Below are 20,113 nucleotides of genomic sequence, written 5' to 3'. Positions count from 1 at the left end.
AAATCAACAGACCATTTTTCTGGTCTTATATTAAAGTAGGGTTTTCTTTTTGCTGTTAGCACCAATGCAATTGATGGTTAATTTACTCAAAAGTTATGGTCAAGTTTAAAGGGGAGCACATCAAGATAACCTAAATGCTGTGTAACCCATCTATTAAATGGAGTGTAATAAACCACCAATACCTATTTCTTGTGAATATAAAGCAAGAAACTATCCTGAAGGCATTTATTGTAGTTTATTTACAAGTATAAGTAGCTGAAACAAAAGTTACTGTTGTTATGCTACTACAGTTGTATTTTCCCTCCGATGTTTTTCCAGGCCATTAATTTTTTAAAATAATCTAAATATATGTAAATTCTACCTGTGTTTCATTGATCCATTCTCTAAAATATGTCAGTGGGCATATTTTGTGCTCTGACTTACGAAAGCTGCAGTATGCTGTTGTAATATTTTACTTATTTTGAGGCTATAATGCAGGGTTTAAATCTGAACTAATTAAAGAAAACCCTTATAACTCTGTTTTCCTTTGCTGTAATGTTTTTTCCTTTATCAGTGAAATGGAAAGCTTTGATTACTTGACAGGGTGATTGCTGGTCTTGGCATGTTGTAGCAGAGATTTGTCAGATATGTTAAATTTGATGAGTTTAAATAGAAACTATTGGTTTTGTGAAGGTTTGAGTAAATACCTTAGCAGTTCCTTGCTTTTAATTGATTGGGTAAACTCATCTGTAGTGCAATTAAATGACTGTATAGTACATGAGGTGTAGTAGATGAGGCTTTTGGGAATGGCTTGGAATATACAAGAAGTTAAACAAGCTGTGAATCAGTAAATACATAGAATTCTGGCCAAGTCATTAATGGTTTCACAAGCTGTCTGACTTTCTTCAGCCAGACAAAACTTATGTTTCCCAAATTTCAAATTTTTACTGGAATAACAACATTTTTTCCATATTCCAGCTTGTGAGAGGTAGCAGGTAGTAGTGTTCCATCTCTTCAAGTTAGCATCAGCCTGTGTTCCTGAAACAATTAAACAAAATAAAAATTACATTTGATTTCAGGGAAGCAAGTGATGTTAGTTCAGTATTTCTTCTATGTGTAACTTTATCAGTTTAAAGCAAATACATGATACCACTTTTGCTCCTGCCTGGAATGCTTTCAGTTTTGGTATGGTAGTGTCAGTGTGTACATAACATACTGGCTAATGGTGTTGCTTGATAAATTTAAAAACTCAGAAGCAGTGTGTCTTGAGCAGCTGCTGCATGCAATTTGTAAGTACTGCTTCTGTCCCTTCTCCACTCTCTTGATAGTACTTGCTCATATATAGCTGTATTTGGAACAGGATTAAGGAAGGTACCAGCTGTAGAATAAAACCCTATCAGTCAGGTTAATTCATCAGCAGCCTGGCAGCCACTAGTTCAGAAGTGAAAGGGGACAGGTGGAAGTGTGCTTTAAATTCTGATCTTAAATAACTGTCTATAAACTTTACCAGATAATGCAAACCACAGCCTCACAAGTAGATTCTCTTCACTGGAGGCAACATGAGACATAATTCCAGCGTTGAACAGAATTTAGCAGTCTCTTCTCAGGAAACTGCTTGTAAAAATGAAACAAAGTTCCTGGTCAGCAGGTATAATTTTTAAGCAGTGAGTACAGTACCTGCATCTTCACAAGGAGTTCAGGATCCTCTGACAGATTAAAAACCAGTGTCAACTATATTAGTCTTAAGCACTGAATATAGACTAGATTGCAAAATGGCTCTAAAAGTTGGAATTACTGGAGAGCTGTAAACTAGGCCTGAAACCTGTCTATCTGGTTTTTTTGGTGGTTTTTTTTGGGTTTTTTTTTTTTTTTTGGTAATTAGAGTTTTTTCAATTTAGAGAAAATACAGGAATCATGACAGTAAGATCAGAGTGATAGATGGCATGATATTTAGGTTGGACTAATCCAGGAACTCTGTTAAATATTTTAGCTTGTTTTTGTCATCTTAACCACTTTTGCAGTGTTTTATAGTTGTACCTAACTAGAGGTATTATAGAGATAGATTTTCATGCTGAGACTTATGTTGAAAATGAAATAAAGTAATATTTGGACACTGCCAAGTGGATGTTCTTTATTCCTTATGACTGGTCTTATTTCTTTTGAAAACTAAGCTTTTCTGCTGTGTTGTGCTACAGCATCAATAAAACACAGAGCATTTTCATACCTGTTGAAATTCGCACAGTGAAATCAGAGGATGCTTTGGAAACTCTCGTTGATGTGTTATGAAAACAGAAACAGAAGATAGGAAATCAATTTATTCATTTGAAATAATAGGAGGATGCAACAGTACCACTCTGGTTGTGGCTTTGTGGGGTGACAGGACATGTCCCTGTCATTCAGTGGATTGACAGGACAAGTCTGGGTGCTCCCCCTGCACTGTTTTTGTGTCACAGAATCCTTAAATTTCAAGTTGTCTTTGCCTTTACTGAATATCATGGGCAGCATTTGATGATCAACATGCTGCTGGCTGGGGTATAGTTTTCTTCATATGGTATAAATATTGTTTTCTGGGGTTACTGTGACCAGGGGATGTGAGGGATGTTAGATGTTTCTGTACATTGAGATCATGTAAAAGCACTGTGTAGCATAAGCAGCGCAAAAGTGAGAGGGACTACTGTGTTGCAGTTGTCTTGTGAATCTGGTACATTTGAGCTGAACAGGTTTTTTTCTGAGAAACAACAGAATCCTGGTAAAAAGTTACCTTCTTGTGACTGTAAGACTGAAGATGAAGTTTAGACAGCTGGGGAAACATAGCAGCATGTCCCAGATATTTACAGGACTAGATTGTCCTTGGAACTTACTCTTTAATGATTTTTAAATATGCTAGTAATGTTCTTGCAGATGTGTATGATCTGAAAGGAGGATTTATTAAGATGCTGTAATAATATGCTCTGGTTTCTGTCTGCCTTTTAAGAGTCCATCTTGGCACACTGTCCAGTTTGAGACTCTAGAGAAACATTTGTATGAAAAGTCCTCAATCAGTCCTTAGTTCCTTTATGTAACTAGATTTTTTTTTAAGGATGGAGACTTCGGGCAATAATTTTCTACATGCCAGGAATGCAGAGAGGGACTTAAACAGATAAAAGAAAAGATTTGCAGGACAGTATGAAACTGACAGGAGAAAGCAACAAATGAGAGAGGAAAACCAAAATGCAAGGGAAAGAAAAGCACATGAGGGGCTTGTAAAAGACTTGGAGAGAGAAGTGAATATGAGGGGAGCAGTAGGAAGGACACAAGGCATGAAGTCAGCAGGGAGGAGCACTGGAGCTGAATAATTCAGTCTGTATTCCAGTTTGGGAGGGGCAGAAGGGAGTGAGATTTAGGAGGCACAAAGGGTGGGGTTTGTCATGAGTTTTGCCCAAGGCAGTTTTTACCTACCTTCATAATTGTGTAATTCATTTACCTGCCCCATGCTCAGACAAGAATGAGGGATTAATGAAAACTTTTGGAATCATTAAGAGAAACTATGCTGTCTAGAAAGTTTTCCTTCACAAAGGAAAGGAGAAGTCCTGTTTTTTCAGTGCCTGTAACTTCAGTAGCTGTGTGAAGATCTTTATAGAAATAGTAAAGCAAGTGTTACTTTTTGTGTTTACAAAAAGTATTTTTTGTATATATTGTATGCTGTTAGTTGGACCTCATGGGGATAATGAATTGAATTAAATTTATTTATTAAATATTAATAAATTGAATTTAATTAATTTATTGAATTTTTAAAACTTCACCATTGAATCCCATTTCCTCCTCTTTCCCCCTTTATTTTAAGTGCTTTCTTTCCATAAACACTGTGATAACTATATACAGGAGATGGTATAAGCATTAAATGCTGTAAAGTAGATTCCAAGCAAGGCAAAAATGTTGAGCATTTGCCTCAAGGGATTTTGAGAAATGTAGCAGTAAAGTCCTTCTGAGTGTTTCACAGTAGGGTAATACCTTCTCCTTAGACCTGAAAGATGAAAGAGTTGCCCAAGGGAGGTTTTATTTTCTTTGCTTTCCTCACTGCATTGACTTTATCTAACCAAATATACAGGAAACCCAGCACCCCAGTGGAAATTCTGCACAATACACCATAGCCCCACATTACCATGTAGTTAACACAGTGATCTTTGTTTCGGGTTACCTACTGGTGACCTTCCTCTGATATGGATCAGTGCTGATGTCAGGGACTGAACAAGAAAGGGAGATTTTGCACCTGGTAATGAAGAGCCACCTTTTTGAGCAACTTCTAAGCAACCTTCATAAGAGATCTCTGATATGTCTTAAAATCCCCTGGACTAAGTCTGAGTCATAATTTCCTTTCAGTATTCCTACAGAATAAGCATTTGTCACAATGATTTATAACACTGTGCCATAGCTGGATTTTGTATGTAATCCTTTGTTGATGGGAATGCCTGAAGTCTACATGGGCTAAAAGCATTTGCTATTATATCTGCTGTTATATTTGCTGTTGTTTGGTTGGGTGGGAGAGGGAAGGGCAGGAGAGTTGTTTATTTTAGTTTGAGTACTAACTTGTGTTGATGAGATTCATCCTGGTTTTTAAACAAAATGAGATTTGTAACCATTCTTTAATGTGAAAAACTGCATAGCATTGAAAACAAGTGTTCTTACAATATATATAGTTTTCAAAAGTTGAGGGAAAAATGTATTTTAAAATGCATTTTTAGTACTTAACCAGACTTTTTCTCTCCTACTCATACCTCTCAGTGCGGTTTATTTTGTGAGGCACAAAGAAACCAGACAAAGATTTGCCATGAAGAAAATTAATAAGCAGAATCTCATCCTCCGAAACCAGATCCAACAGGCCTTTGTTGAGCGTGATATCCTGACATTTGCAGAAAATCCATTTGTTGTCAGCATGTACTGCTCCTTTGAAACAAGACGTCATTTATGCATGGTCATGGAATATGTAGAAGGTAAAATTGCTCTTCTGTTTTATAGAGGAAGAAGAGAATATCCTTAACACCACAAAAGAAAAATAACCCATATGGTACTTGAATTAGTAGGGGCCCCCTGTGTGTCCTCCATACTCTGGCAATTCAGATTTAGGAACCAGATCCAACATCAAGGTGGTTCTTTTTTTTCACCAGTCATTTTCTCCCAGTAAACAGCTTGTAAAACACTTGTGTTCCAGCTATAATGGGAAGTAACTGCTCTTAAAGTAAGTTCCTTATGGATTGTAATCAAAAGTGTGCTAGCATTCAAAGTTCATTTGGAAATGTTTGCTTTCTTCTGGAGCTGAAATTTTCATTAGCAATTGTTGGGGGATTTGTAGTAGTTATTTTTACAAAGAAAGCGTAAAGATGAGGCATTTTGAAAAGGTGCTAATGCTGAGGAGAACAGTGGACAGAAGCAGTACCAAAGAGATGCCCTGGTGTGGTTCTGTGGGCTTCCACCCCCCATCCCCCTAGTTAGTTAGTTTGTTTGTTTGTTTGTTTGTTTGTTTTCTCCTTAGGCAGCAGTATGTTACAGGTTTTCAGCTGAATCCTTGTAGTGGTCTCTCCCAGCTTCACACTATTTCCAGCACAGTACCTGGGGTGGGGGGGAGTTCACATGTTTGGTTGAATCATCTGACCAGAAAATAAAAATTTATGACTGCAGTTTGTGTTCCTTTCAGCATCGTATATGGTTTATACTGATACACCTCAGAATTTGTAGAGTCATCTGGAACATTTATACTGTTTCCACAGGTGGAGACTGTGCTACTTTGATGAAGAATATGGGTCCCTTACCAGTAGACATGGCAAGGATGTACTTCGCAGAGACTGTTCTGGCCTTGGAATACCTTCATAATTATGGAATTGTACACAGGGATTTGAAACCTGACAAGTATGTATATAGAATGTAACTGAAAGAGAACTGTGAAATTGTTAGGCAAAATATAAAAGGTTTAAGCTTCCTTTGATTTATTTTTTTATTGTAAATGTTATGTAGATTCACAAGTCCTTCACAATATTTGAATTTTCATTACTTGTGGTTACAGAAAATGCACTTTTTTTCCAAAAGAGCTGTTAAGTATTTTCTGTATTTAAGATGGAAGAGGCTATCAGAGTAGCTAAAAAGAGAAAAGTATTTATTCTTCTGGTTAGAATGTAGGGAAACACATTTTAGTCATTAGGAAAATTTTTTTCAAAGTATACTTTACTTAAACCACTCATACAAAATATCATCAACTTGCAGGTATTTGCATGTTTGAAGACAAGATTGACCAGACGCAGAAATACCCTGTTGCATGGGTTTTGGGGGGTTACTTTGTTTTCTGAGGGGGTTAGGGTTTTCAGTTTTAATATTTAAAAGTACAGTGTTGCTCCTATACAAGTAAATTAACATTGCAGCAAGTAGCTGAAATACAAACTATGGCCCTTGCAACTCCATTAATCTTCCTGTTTCACATTTAAAAAAAAAAAAAAAAAAAAAAAAAAAGTAATGGGTATTGATTGACAATACCTTCACAGCATGGTGTCTTAGGACAATATATTATTAGTTACTAACTTAATATCCTGAGGTTTTTTCCAAATGCATGACTGACCCAGCTTGTTACAGACATAAAATACTCACCTCATTTCAAAAATTACATGTATTCTATTTTAGGTCTTTCATATGATAACTACTTCTTCAAAGCTTCAAGTCTCAGCTCTCAATTCTGTAATTCTGTAAGATGTTCAGTTGCACATAAAAAGTTTGTTTACTTCTGATAGTAATAGTAATAAATATAAGACTTAGATTTTTAACCTATTTATTCTGTACCAGTTAAAGTACTTTTACAGTTGTATTTGTAATTTTACAGTGCTAATGAAACATTTTCCTCTAGGTGTTATAATAGTAACAGTAAAAACAATGAAAAGCACATAGTGTTGAATTATATCACAGTGACTTAAGAACTTCCTCTTTTTCAGTCTGTTGGTAACATCCATGGGCCATATAAAGCTTACAGACTTTGGCCTGTCAAAAGTGGGGCTAATGAGTTTGACTACCAATCTGTACGAGGGTCACATTGAGAAAGATGCCAGAGAATTCCTCGACAAACAAGTAAGAAACAGCCTTTTTCATTTCTTCACTGAGTGTTTACATGAAGTAATTTTTTGCCAGCAGAACATACTGTAATACTGAATAAACCATAGTTATTTGGTGTTCCAGTTGAGTATGTCAGGTACTTTAACTGGTGGCCTGAAGATTATTCTAGGCTTTTTCCTTTTTACATTAATATCTGTTAGTAAGATGAATAACCTAATTTGTGTGCAAGTGAATCTGTGAGAGAGACAAATGGAAACCTGTTTTGTAAAGAATTCAGAGGTCTCAGCAGAGTAATACTGGAGCTCATTATGCGTTGTACAACCAAGGGTGCTAAAATCTGTGCTATGGCCCATTTCCCTTTAAGCATGCCTCATTACCGTTGCTCACAATCTGTTCACTGTAAAAGTTACTTAAGATAAAACCATCACAACTTTCATATAAGGATAACAATATGTTTTAAGTTAAATAAAATACTTGCCATGATGGATTTCTGTGTACACAGCACAAACTGTCCTTTGCATGACTGATACGCAAATTTTGATTATGGCACCTCTTAATGTAGGTAAGTTGTTCTAAAAACATAAGTTCTTAAGCAAAATCAGACTAAACCCAACTGAATTCCATTTTTCCATGTTTTTGTAGTAATTTACATTTCAGGAATTATAAATAATGTGATATACCTCAATTAAGACTTGATTTGCCATCATGCTTGTTTCCTTTCTTTTAGGTCTGTGGTACACCTGAATACATAGCTCCTGAAGTGATACTGAGACAGGGTTATGGAAAACCAGTGGATTGGTGGGCTATGGGAATTATTCTTTATGAATTTCTTGTTGGATGTGTGCCATTCTTTGGAGATACACCAGAAGAGCTCTTTGGACAAGTAATCAGTGGTGAGGATCATCACTAAAGAAACCAAAATCTGTTAATAGTAAATATATTTCAATTTTACTGATAGACTGTACAATTTGCTATCAAAGCAGAAACAATTCACATTAAAAGCTGCATTTACTGTATATTGTTACTATATACAGAAATTCATTGATATAGAATCCAGGAGTTAAAATGCACTTTGAAAAAGAGAAGCTATGTTAGTAAAAAAATAGTGCCACTGTGCAGTAATGATTTCTGTCTTTGGTGAAGAAATTATACCAGAGAAGAAACAGTTAAAATAAATTTGCTTAAATGGGAAAATGCCTCATGGCACAATAAAGAAATTAACAAAAAATGTAATAAAACTCTAAAACAAATGTCTCCCAGATAATAAATAATGAGAAAAAGAAAGAAACTAATTCAATTCACAGATCGTTAATGATTTCATTGGTGATTGTCGGAGTGCAATGTTATTTCTATAGCAGCTGTTCTTCTTCCATTTAAAATTCAATAACCTTTTAGGTCTTAACCTGCAAACTGACCCTCAGTATTGTTATGTGTCGTGTGACAAAACTGAATGATAATGAAACAGAATTGTTTACTATCCTACCTGCTGTTTCCATAAATTTCCCAAATGCATAGATATAGAGGATAGCTATTTATGACACAAGGTTAACAGAATGGCACCCCTGTTACTAAGTATTTTCCAGTCTGTTTTATGGTCTGCTTAAAAAGTCCAATAGCTAAAAATGTATCTCTGGTTCCTCATTCTGTGAGAATTCAGCAAGTCCCCTTTTGTACTTAAGGAGATGTTCTGTTGTCATCTTTCTTTCCTCTGTCTGAAGCTGAAAGCCAGACTTGCTTGTAAACTATAAAAAGGCATGTAACATTCTGTGTGTTTGTGGATTTATAACCATGTTGTTTTCTGATGTGATATGCTGAGGCCTGAGTGGCAAGAAGAATCAGCTGTTTAATTAACACAAGCAGCAAATGCTCTCTGTTTTCTGGGTGCCCCATTGCTGCAATGCATTTTCATTCTTTATTTTCCAAATCAGGTTTAAACTGCAGTGGAAGCTGTAGGCAGGCAAACATGGAAATAACTCATGTTTTTATTGCATTTCCAGACATATGTACCTGTGTTTTTATCCTTATATTCCCTGATCAGGAGAAGGGGAGGGAATAGTCTTAAAATGAATGAAAAAATTTTTACTTTAGGCTTTATTTTGCATGTGGCATTAATTTTACGTTTTGTAAAAGGTATTATTGTAAAAGGTGTCATGTGTTACAATCTAGCTGATACTTTTGTAAATATCTTCATCTAGTTCAATGTTTCAATTTAGATTACAGAAATCATTTCTAGAAGTCTATTTGTAAATATCATTTATTCCCACTCACCCTCCCAAGACTGTTGGTAGGCTCAGTTTCTTGTTTTGATGTTGATTTGTTAGTTGTTTTTCTTTTATTTGAAATATTCTTACTTACTGAAATAATTCTTAGTAGCTCTAGAAGAACTCCAGTTAGATATATTTCCTGTGCTAAAATAAATTACCCCCTTCTATTTGACTGTAAGAGGCATCTTAAAGAACCAAAAGAAACTGTAATCTAGAATTTTCTTCCTGTTTCCTTGAACAAAATCTACATTCTGTTAAAAATTCTACTTTAAAATCTCGCTGCCTCCTTTTTCATTGTAGGTTGCCTTTCCTGCCCTCAGGTTTTGCAGGGACAGCTGTGGGAGGCCTCAGTGTAAACTTAGATACTTAAAGTGATAAGAATTGAAAACATTGCTCCAGAAACAGGTTACATTTCATGTCTGTCTCTATCAATACCTTTACTTAAGCTCTGAAATGCAAAGGTTAAACCTGTGTGTAGCTTCTGATGATTATTTATCCAGTTATGGCTGTTTTATAGAAGTCCAGATCATAACATGATAACAAAATTCTTAACAGCTTGCTGTATTTCTGGAGCTCTGAGTGTGCTGTTTTTCTGATGCCGAAATCCTTGTACCTCCCAAGAAACTTCTGCAGAGTTTTGTTTAAACCTGCACTATATTACGTTTGTAGAGGCAGCTTCCAGCAAAAACCAGGCAAAACTTGCTGTTTGTAGGCTGTTAGAAAGTTCGTGTTCACACACAGTGTATCCTGTCTTGATTCCATGGTTTAGGTCCAGCTTGCCATGAAGTGCAAAAGCCATAGTAGTGTAAGAGTGATTAGGGGGAGGTGGTATGGAAGTATGAGACTCTTGAAAAAAATGCTTCATTGTCATGTATGTCAGCAGAGCACAGTCTGACACTTTGACCCTTAGTCATGGGAGTAATGACTTCAGGGAGTCTACTAGCATTAGAGAAGGAACACAGATGTGAACAGCAACTGCCGGGTCAGGCCAGCAGTTTCCATCTTAACAACAGTTTCCATGGAACATAACTACAGTTTAAACTGTGATTTGGTGGGGGAAGAGAGAATAAGAAGAATTACACGTTGTGCTAATATTTTGAAAGTTTTCCATGAGCCAAGCATTGGTGTATTCTACTGCTAAACACAGTTTTGTGTTAAATGATATTTGCAAAGGAAATGTGAACATAGTATGTTTATGCAGTCTGCATAGAGAGTATAAAAATCAGAAATAATTGGTATGCAGCACAGCTGAAAAAGTTACTTTAACTCTGCTTTGCTGTTAGGTCAGTTTTGAGAGCATTCATGCAATTTGTGGTGGAATCAGACTCCAGCAATATCAAACAACTTGTGTTTTTTTATAGATGAAATCAACTGGCCTGAAAAGGATGAAGCACCACCTCCAGATGCCCAGGATCTGATTACTCTGCTCCTTAGACAGAATCCATTGGAAAGACTGGGAACAGGTTAGGAGGCACTAATTTTAAATTGTTAATGTACTATAAATAGCTTCTGTATTTAGCATTGGGAGCTTTTGTTTACCTGTTTGTTTTGCTTGAGAAACATCTGTCATGACATACAGTATGAAAACATGCCATGATAATTTATAGATTCAGACCAGTAATATGAACTTAACATGATGATGTCCATGCTGGTTTTTGTGGGACTTAGATGTGCTCATTCGCATTTACTATTCTCCTAATTTGATAAATGTAACAGAAATTTCTCAAAGGCCCTGTTAGTGAACAGGGTTTCTTCTTGAGTACAGTATTAAATGACTAAATACAGAAATCTAGGGGGAGAATCAATACACAACTTCCTTTTTCAGAAGTATCTTAGCCTGGCAAATTCCTCCAGATGTTATGGTGGGTGATGAGTACTCAAACTGCTTATTCAGAAATGACTGTCTGAGGTTGTGCGGTGAGAAGTCTTGTCATTCTCATTTCTCAAGCACTACTACCTTCTTTGAAAAATAATTAAAATAAAATTGAATGTTAAGGAAGTACTAAGACTTCTGTAGGCTAATGAAAGTGCTGTGTGTTTATGTAATAGAGTTTATTTGTTGGTTGATTGACCAGGATTTATTTGGGAGTTTTCTGAGATGCAGTAATGAATATTATATGTGATTTTTACGTGTTAATGTATGGGAACCCTAGTCACTGACTGCCATCCCTTTGGGCAAAGCACTAGGTAAACACAGCTGAAAAAAGCCTCCTGCAAAAAAAAAGCTCAAATATAAAGGTATAGTCTTATTTAAATTGAACACTGTATGCTGTGAACAGAAATACATTTGGGATGCTAAGGAAACCAAGTGGCAGGTTGAGTCAGCATGAGAGTACTTGGCAAATTGCTCACAAAACTGAGTCCAACTGTGCTATATATCTTTAGGCTTAATTAAAAAGAGGCTTTAGGAATCAGTTCATAACTGGTCTTACCACAGCTGCTCAGGGAAAACGTGATTATAACCCAGACCCTGAGTCCTATTGATATGGTCCCAAATGACATGTCTTCCTTTGGCTTCCTTCAAGGCACAATGATGTGACTGATCTGAATGAATTGCATGTCCCTTGTAGCCTGAATGTCTGGGGTCTGTGTGAACAGCCCTTAGACTTCACCCTAACTGATGGTATGGACTAAGTGGCTTCCAGCAAAGTTTACTGCTGTCCCTTGCCCCATGTTGAACAAGTTAGGATTGAGGAAGTTGTCATGTCCCAGTAGCTTCTTGACTTACTGCCTGCTTCATCTGCTGCACAGGGCACCAATGCCAAAGGCAAAATGAAAATCCACAACTAGTTTTATTTCCTTGTTTTAAGTACGCTCTTTCCAGGCACTGTTGTTTCATTGCCAGGATGATTTTCCTGGTAAACACAGTGTTAATTCAAGACTGTTGCCCTGTGAGAGGCTGGATCAGAAGTGGGTAGCAAATTCTGTCTGTTGCTATACAGTTGGTGGGTAAACTGGGTGAGATGAGGCTGGCTTAAATACTGAATGGTCAGTGCCACAATATGAAGCACCTGTGGTACTCAGTTAGGAACTGACATCTTTGAAGCTTCTGGTCTCTCTAAGAGTTGGCAGTCTGAAGAAGGAAATAAGGCAGCTATTTCTTTGAAGCAGGGGGTTCAGAAACCACAACAAAGCTTGTAGGATCTTCAAGTGTTAGAAACAGCTCACAGAAATGGAGGCTGCAGTGTGACAGGTTCCACATGGGCACTGAAAAATGGTATGGTTTATGCCAGGCTCCACCGTGCATTTCAAATAACGGTCCTGTTTGTTCAGTACATATTAGAAAGCTGCATAACACTTCATGAAAATCATAATTGTTATTTACTAGAAGACAGAGTGACAAAGGTAAGTTGAAAGAAGAGAAATGGATACTATACTTACTCTGAAGAAGGAAAACAGCAGTAGAAAGACTTCTTTGGGCTTGAAGTGTCTGATCCAAATCAAAAATTATACAATTCTGATGTGATATCCCATTACTGTGCTCAGAGGAGTATTCACTGCTTAGCTGGTGACTTATGATGAGATGTGATTTTGGTCTGCTTTGGGAAGATTTGGCTTCTTAGAATTTTCCCTGCAGTACGAAAAGTGAAGAACCTAATCTAGAAATCTTAACACTGACTTAGAAACCAATCCTGGAGATTTCATTTTTGTCTCTCCATAACCCTGATATAGAGAAGTATCAATGTGCTGAGTTGGGCCTGGCTGACCACCAGGTACCCACCAAGTCTCCTCCCTCCTCAGCTGGATTAGGAGGAGAAAATTTGCCAAAGGCTCATGGGTTGAGATATGGACAGGAAGTTGCCATCATAGGCAAAGCATACTAAAACTCAGGGAAGTTAACTTAATTTATCCCCAGTTAACACTACTGCTTTACTTCCTCCCTCCAGGCAGTGTGGGAGGATGGGAAGTGGGGATTGTGGTCAGTGTATCACATCCTGCCCCTGCTGCTCCTTCCCACACTATTCCCCCGGTCCAAGGAGGGTCTTTCCCACAGGGTGCAGTCTTCAGGAACAGAGTGCTCCAGCATGGGGTCCCCGATGTGGTCACAAGTTGTGCCAGTAACTGTGCTCTAGCTTGGAGCTCTCTTGGGCTCCTCTCTGCCACAGGTTGTACCCAGGGCACTGCTCCAGAACAGGCTTTTGCATGGGATCACACTCTACTTCGGGGATTCTCCCTGCTCCACTGTGGGGGCCTCCATGGGCTGCAGGTGGATCTCTGCTCCACTGTGGTCCTCCATGGGCTTGGCTGCAGCTGCCTCACCGTGGGTTGCACCATGGGCTGTAGGGGAATCTCAGCTCCAGTGCTTGGAGCTCCTTCTGCACTGACTTTGTGTGTCTGCAGAGTTGTTCTTCTTACCTGTTCTTACGCCTGTCTTCTCTCCACTGTTGTGCAGCCGTCTTTCCCCTTCTTTAACACATTATCCCAGATAATGCTGATGGGCTGACAGTGGGTCCATCTTGGAGCCAGCTGGCAGTGGCTGTGTTGGATGTAGAGGAAGGCAGCTTCTCACAGAAGCAACCCCTGTAGCCACCCCATTGCCAAAACCATGTGACATAAACCCAAAACAAGCTGGCAGCTGGTCTTGCTGCTGCAGGTTACTTGTTCAGGTTTTAGAATTAGATGTATGTCTATTGATGACATCATCTTCTACCTTCCCAGGACAAAATTTTCAGTATTTCAGTATGTTCTTACAGTTGTTTTCTAACTTCAAGCTAGTGTAATTATTTAACATAGATAAATATAACTAGGCAATTATAAATAAGAAAAATGATAGGGTATTTCCTATTCAATTGTATATTACTGTCATAAAACACTGAAAGGACCTCTTAAGTCAGCAATAGTATTTATATTGAGCAGCTATTTAGAATCATTCTGCTTTACTTTATGACTTGTACTTACTCACCAAGTGCATATACTTGTATTTGTAGAACTACATATGATGATTCTGACTAATGTGTAGCTAACAGATTATTACATCCAGAAAAATAAAAATCCTAAAAGAGGGATGTGATAAGGCAATAAACTGTTAAAAGAAATGGCCGCAGCAAAACAGAGACAGGGAGTGTTTCTGACAGGTTTAGGATATTCTAATGGGAATGTGTAGTAGATGTTCATGTGTACAGTGATGACTATGCCTTTCTATGATTATTTGCATTGTTGGCTGGGGATTTAGTTCATTTAATGTAGAGGACTTGGTAGAACTTGCTCAGCGTTTTCCTCTGGCTCCTCCAGGTGGTGCATATGAAGTAAAGCAGCATCAGTTCTTCAGGAGCCTTGACTGGAATAGTCTGCTGAGGCAGAAGGCAGAATTTATTCCACAATTGGAGTCTGAAGATGACACAAGTTATTTTGACAGTAGGTATTTTGTGCTATTAAAAGAGTGATTAACGCCTTAAGTAATCACTGTCTTTGACTCTTGTTTACTGCTTTTTTAAATCTCTTCTATCAGAATCACTGGCAGTTTGCAGTTTCACTGCTGAATTGACACTTCAGCAGAAATAATCTTAAGAATAAAACTAGATTTTTATTTAATGTTATAACTTGGTATCCATTCTTCCTTAAATTCAGATCTTTTATTACCCTTGTCTGTAGCTCGTTCTGAGAAATACCACCATATGGAAACAGAGGAAGAAGATGATACTAATGATGAAGATTTTAATTTAGAGATAAGACAGTTTTCCTCATGTTCACACAGATTTTCGAAAGTGAGTAAAAATTTCTGTAATCTTATTGTTGTACTTTTGCAAATTTTGGAAATATAGAAGAAATATAGGGCCTTGTTTTCACAGGAAGCTATAAAGTTAACTGAAACTGATCAAGAATACAATGAATACCATTAAATCAAAATATGGGAAGATTGTGTATAAAAGTTACTTTTTGAATCTTTGAGATACTAATGGAAAATTATATAAATACAATGTTATTTTTTGCAGAAGACTGAGCATAACAGAAAGGGTCAAGGAAATGTTCTGTTAAATGCTAATACGTGTTCTTTGCATTGGTTTCTTTATACATAGTTTTCATGTTGCTCCACTTGTGTCCTGTGTATCTTGTAGGTGATAGCTTAACAAATACTACAGTACTACCATGTAGTAGGTATTAATTTAATGACATTTAACCAAAGGAAAAACCAAGGCAATGGTTAGCATGTGTTCCAGTCATGGAGAAATGTAGATTTGAGGGAATTATTTGAATGCTCTGAATTGAAGGTAAAACTTCCCAGAAGTTTTATATAAAAGTATACTCTAGTAGCTAAGATAGCTCCAGTAGCTGAGATGATTAATTATTGCTGATCAGAGATGTGTAGGAGAAGAGTGGACTTGCTCAGGCAATATGGTGGAGGTGAACTGGCAGGAAATAATGGAAGAGAACACCCAGGATTTTGCCTTTACTGTCTTGGTTCATACTTGGATATGAGGAGAAAGCTGATAAATTCATAATGAGAAGAGTCTCTATTTGTGTACCCATACATGAGGAGCCAAGAAATAATTTTAAGGACATGAACTGTTGGGAATTTGACGTTTGCACTCTGAAATACTGTATAAGCATTTAAAATCATAGAACTGTAGATCCCTATCTTTTTTAAATATCAAGTATGTTGGTGATGACTCGATTTTTTATTTTTTTTAATTTTTTATTTTAAATTTTTTCCTGTAATAGGTTTTCAGTAGTATAGATCGAGTTGCTCAAATTCAAGGTGAAGAAAAGGAAGATGCAGGAGGCAAAACAAAAAATGTAGCCTTGCCCTCTGTGGAATCTTTAAGCTGGAGTTCAGAATATTCTGAAATGTAAGTAGAAGGACGTACAGCAAGTCATCTACATCCTGCTTGCAAGGTAGCAGGCCTCCTCATTTCATTAACTGCATGAGAGTTTGCTTTTTTTTCATGCAGACAGCAAATATCTACATCCATCTCATCTGAGACTGACAGTAGCCGGCAGCAACGCACTTCTGGTTTGCTTCCAAAATTGTCCGTATCAGCCGAAGGAGAGCAGGATGATTCCACCAGCTCACGGGGACCCCGGGAGGAGCAGGAAAAGTCTGCATTTGTGAGTGATGAAGTAGTGCAAGATGAACCTGAAGTAACCACTCCAGCAAGTACAATCAGCAGCTCCACACTATCAGGTAGTTTGCGATGGGTGTCTTGACTGATGATACTACAAACAGTTGCAGATCACCTTCTTGTGGCAGGAACACTTAGAGATTTAGAAGTCGGGCATTTCAGAACTGCTTTTAAAAACAGATATCCCAGGAGGGATCTGGGATCAGATTAGATCTAACACTTTACTACACATTGTGTGTTTTTAATTAAGACTTCTCTGTGATGTACACCTTTCAGAATTGAGAGGATTTTCTTTGACTTGTGGAAGTCACTTCGGTCATTACAAATCTGGGAGGAAGTGTTGCAAATCATACTTAATTAATTTTGAACATCATCTCCCTGCTCAAACACCTGTTGCATTTTAGTTGACTCTAGGGCCTTAGTTTCTTATCTACACATCTACCAGTCTTCAGCTTATTTCTCTTTTGTATCTCACTGAGTTTTTTCAAGATACAGCATTCTATTCCCAAGCTCTTGATTTCCCATGTAGTCCCCCTCCCTCCTTTCTGTTCCTGGAGAAAAAAAAATTCCCTCAGGGTCATCCATCTCCTTCCCCTGTGTAAAAATTTGATGTTGATTGTGCTGTATCCCAAGTCTTGCTTGTTGTCCCCCAGGCCAACACCTGTAATGGGTAACACAACAGTTGCAGTGATACCTCAGACCGTGTGATCCTCTTCTTACACTTAACCAGTTACACTTAAGTGCAATTAATTTTTTCTGTGGTCCATAAAAAAATGATAGTTTCCCTCAATCTTTTTTTCACCTCAATTCCCTCCTTCTTTGTACAGTTGGCAGTTTCTCAGAGCACTTAGATCAAATAAATGGAAGAAGTGAGAGTGTGGACAGTACAGATAACTCCTCGAAGCCAGCTGGTGAAGTTGCATCTCACATGGCTCGACAGCGATTGGAAAGCACAGAGAAAAAGAAGATCTCTGGAAAAGTCACGAAGTCCCTTTCTGCAAGTGCTTTGTCCCTCATGATCCCAGGAGGTAGAGATAAATACTTTTAGTTGAAATGTTAATGATTTATGCAATATTATGAAGGCTGATGTTGAAAATGCAAGATTCTGTATAGTCCAGAATGGATTCTGTGTCGCTCTTTTTTGTTTCTCTTGTTCACGTGCGTGACTAGTCAGTGCAATCTTGTCAGCAAGTTATGGTGCTCACAGAGCAGCAGAGGGGCCTTCTCTGATGGGCAAAAATGCAGCTTAATGGTGATTACCCTGTTTGACCTTGAGCTTGCATATCAGGATGCAACTTCAGTCCTTGATCCATCTGACAGTAGGGCTGTAGATTAAGTTTTAACTAGCTCACAAAACCAGGTATTTGTTAGAGCAGCATATGACTAGTTGTCTCTCATCCCCCATAAGAAAAGCTGATAAACAGGAGTGTCACAAAAACAGAAATAGGAGGGAGTGTTCTACTTGTATTACACTGACTTAGATTAAATGCTCAAAATTTGGAGCCAGAAATATTGCTGTAAGTGGATGTATAACACTAATATTGAGTGTTTTCACATGAAAGATTGGTGCTTTGCTTTCTTGTTGTTCAGAACTGAAGTCCAAAATGCTTCAATTGTATTCACATCTGCACAAGCATGAGCACATAGTGCATTCAAAACAATAAAATAAAACAAAGTTGGAGTTGGTGGTGTTGCAAGAAACTCTTGTCTTTATATGATGTAGCAGAATGTAGCAATGGAGCCTTGTTACAAATACTGAGTTACTGGACCAAGTACCCTGCAGATACTGTGGTTTAATTGCAGTTGTCTTTATCTGTTTTTATATATAACTGAAACCAAGAAAACAACTAGCAATTTTTTAATCATTGCTGAATTACTTGCTGAACGATTTTGGGTATACTCATAATAACATTTGCTACCCTACTCTGATTTTCTTTTCATCAGTGTTTGCCAGGAAAAGGCTGAGAATTTTTGCCAAGTTAAAGTGTGTTTCTTGTGCAAAAGGAGAAGGCACTCTGCATCTAACAAACTAACCCTTGCATTAAACAATACAGTTTACACTTCAGGGAAAATAATTAAGTTCTAATATCTCGTTGTTGAACTTCTCACTAATATGCCCACCAGGCAAGGAGGAGAGGTTGTTTAGACAAAGACAGTGGTGTATTTTAATACAAAGATATGATTAAGCTTAACAAAATTTGTGTGTGCTCACAGTGTAATAGGCAGATTTTTTTTTTTTTTCTAGATGTGTTCGGTGTTTCTCCTTTGGGAAGTCCTATGTCTCCTCATTCTCTATCATCGGACCTTTCATCATCCCGAGATTCATCTCCCAGCCGTGATTCATCAATTGCTGCTGCAAGTCCTCATCAGCCAATTGTAATTCACAGTTCAGGAAAAAAGTATGGTTTTACCATTCGCGCAATCAGGGTTTACGTGGGTGACAGCGATATCTACACTGTGCACCACATTGTTTGGGTAAGATAAGACATGTTTTCTTGCTGACCCAGGGCCACAGAATATCATAATAATGGGGTCGCTTTTTTGTACCTGTGTAATCTCTGTGGTGACACTTGTGTAAATTACAATGATATGCCAGGCAGTTTTTCTTAGAATGAGATTCTGTCTGTACACAAGAGCAGTGTTCTCTGTAAGGAAGACAACAAACTGTCTTTGGCAGAAGCATTATCTACAGGTGATGCTGAACTTCTGCAACTTCACAACTTTTCGCAAGTTTCTCAGTTTTGAAAAACAGTGTCTTGGGTTCAGAGTACTATGTCTTTGAAGACCAAAGGCTTGGTGCAGACCTTCTTTGATGTGGGTTAGGATCTGCAAATGTAGGAGGTTGTAAAGAGAAATTGTTGAAAAATAGTGGAGTTTCATTAAACTGCATCGATGAAGGGATTCATGAAAGTCAGCAGTACTTTTCTAGGCACAAGTAAGATGATCTCAAGCACTGATTTTCTGTTGTGTAGAAATGTGCTGATTGTTTGGAATTGTGAATACTTTTGAGGTTAGTATGGCACAGGTAAAAGATTGACTGTCTTGAATAAATCATGTATTTTTCATCCTCTCCTCACTACACAGTGGGAGAGAGGCTAAAGCAATTCTTTGATTGTCAGCCTCTTTAATTGCAAAGTAATTATATACTTGTGTATATATATATACATTTATTATATAATTTATGCTGGTAAAAAATTATTTTATATATTGTATAAATTACACCTACTTAAAAGTATGTGTATATACATTATTTAAACTACCCTAAAAATTATTACAAATTTATCAAAGGCCTTTAAGTTTTGTACACTGCTTAGTTTTAAATATGTATTGTAGAATTTGAAGGAGCAGTGCTGATGTAGGGTATTCCTCATTTTTTTATTAATATTGTTTACCCCTTAGACCTATTAATCCATCAAGAACATTAAATCTGGAGAACTTGGTACATTTGGTGGTTAATGGAATAAATTCAAGAAGTATTTCTTGCCACTAGTGTAACCCCACACCAGTGAAAGCCAGGGGCTAAAATGGTACATTGCAGTAAAAGTTAAACCTTGGGGGTTTTTTAGAGTATTGTAAGTTTGTTGTTTACCTCTGTTAGCACTGTAGTCTTCAGTAGTATCTGCATGACTGAAAAAACTCATTTAAAAATATAACAAATTATTTAAACCACCTTCAAAATATTTTTCAATTTAGTTTGTTCTGGTCCTTTGTCACTTTTATGCTGCACCAACCCCTCTAATG

The 20,113-nt window shown here is 37.4% G+C and overlaps 1 protein-coding gene across 4 annotated transcripts in view; it reads left to right on the top strand.

Annotated features, from left to right (window-relative positions):
- Nucleotides 1-20,113, top strand: part of MAST4 (microtubule associated serine/threonine kinase family member 4) — a 277,440-nt gene that overhangs the window by 248,191 nt on the left and 9,136 nt on the right. For all 4 annotated transcript variants that reach the window (XM_014258860.2, XM_014258861.2, XM_088054564.1 and 1 more), the window contains 11 exons: nt 4,741-4,949; nt 5,724-5,862; nt 6,930-7,062; nt 7,775-7,940; nt 10,673-10,774; nt 14,544-14,666; nt 14,904-15,016; nt 15,972-16,099; nt 16,202-16,434; nt 17,200-17,400; nt 18,618-18,847. In XM_014258860.2, the coding sequence (XP_014114335.2) occupies nt 4,741-4,949; nt 5,724-5,862; nt 6,930-7,062; nt 7,775-7,940; nt 10,673-10,774; nt 14,544-14,666; nt 14,904-15,016; nt 15,972-16,099; nt 16,202-16,434; nt 17,200-17,400; nt 18,618-18,847 (1,777 nt within the window). The remainder of the gene's footprint in view (nt 1-4,740; nt 4,950-5,723; nt 5,863-6,929; nt 7,063-7,774; nt 7,941-10,672; nt 10,775-14,543; nt 14,667-14,903; nt 15,017-15,971; nt 16,100-16,201; nt 16,435-17,199; nt 17,401-18,617; nt 18,848-20,113) is intronic.

Source organism: Pseudopodoces humilis, chromosome 4 (assembly GCF_049639895.1).
Source record: "Pseudopodoces humilis isolate 2021_Gansu_Grassland_sample_001 chromosome 4, ASM4963989v1, whole genome shotgun sequence".
Classification (NCBI taxonomy): domain Eukaryota; kingdom Metazoa; phylum Chordata; class Aves; order Passeriformes; family Paridae; genus Pseudopodoces; species Pseudopodoces humilis.
This window is presented reverse-complemented; position numbering and strand designations above follow the sequence as displayed.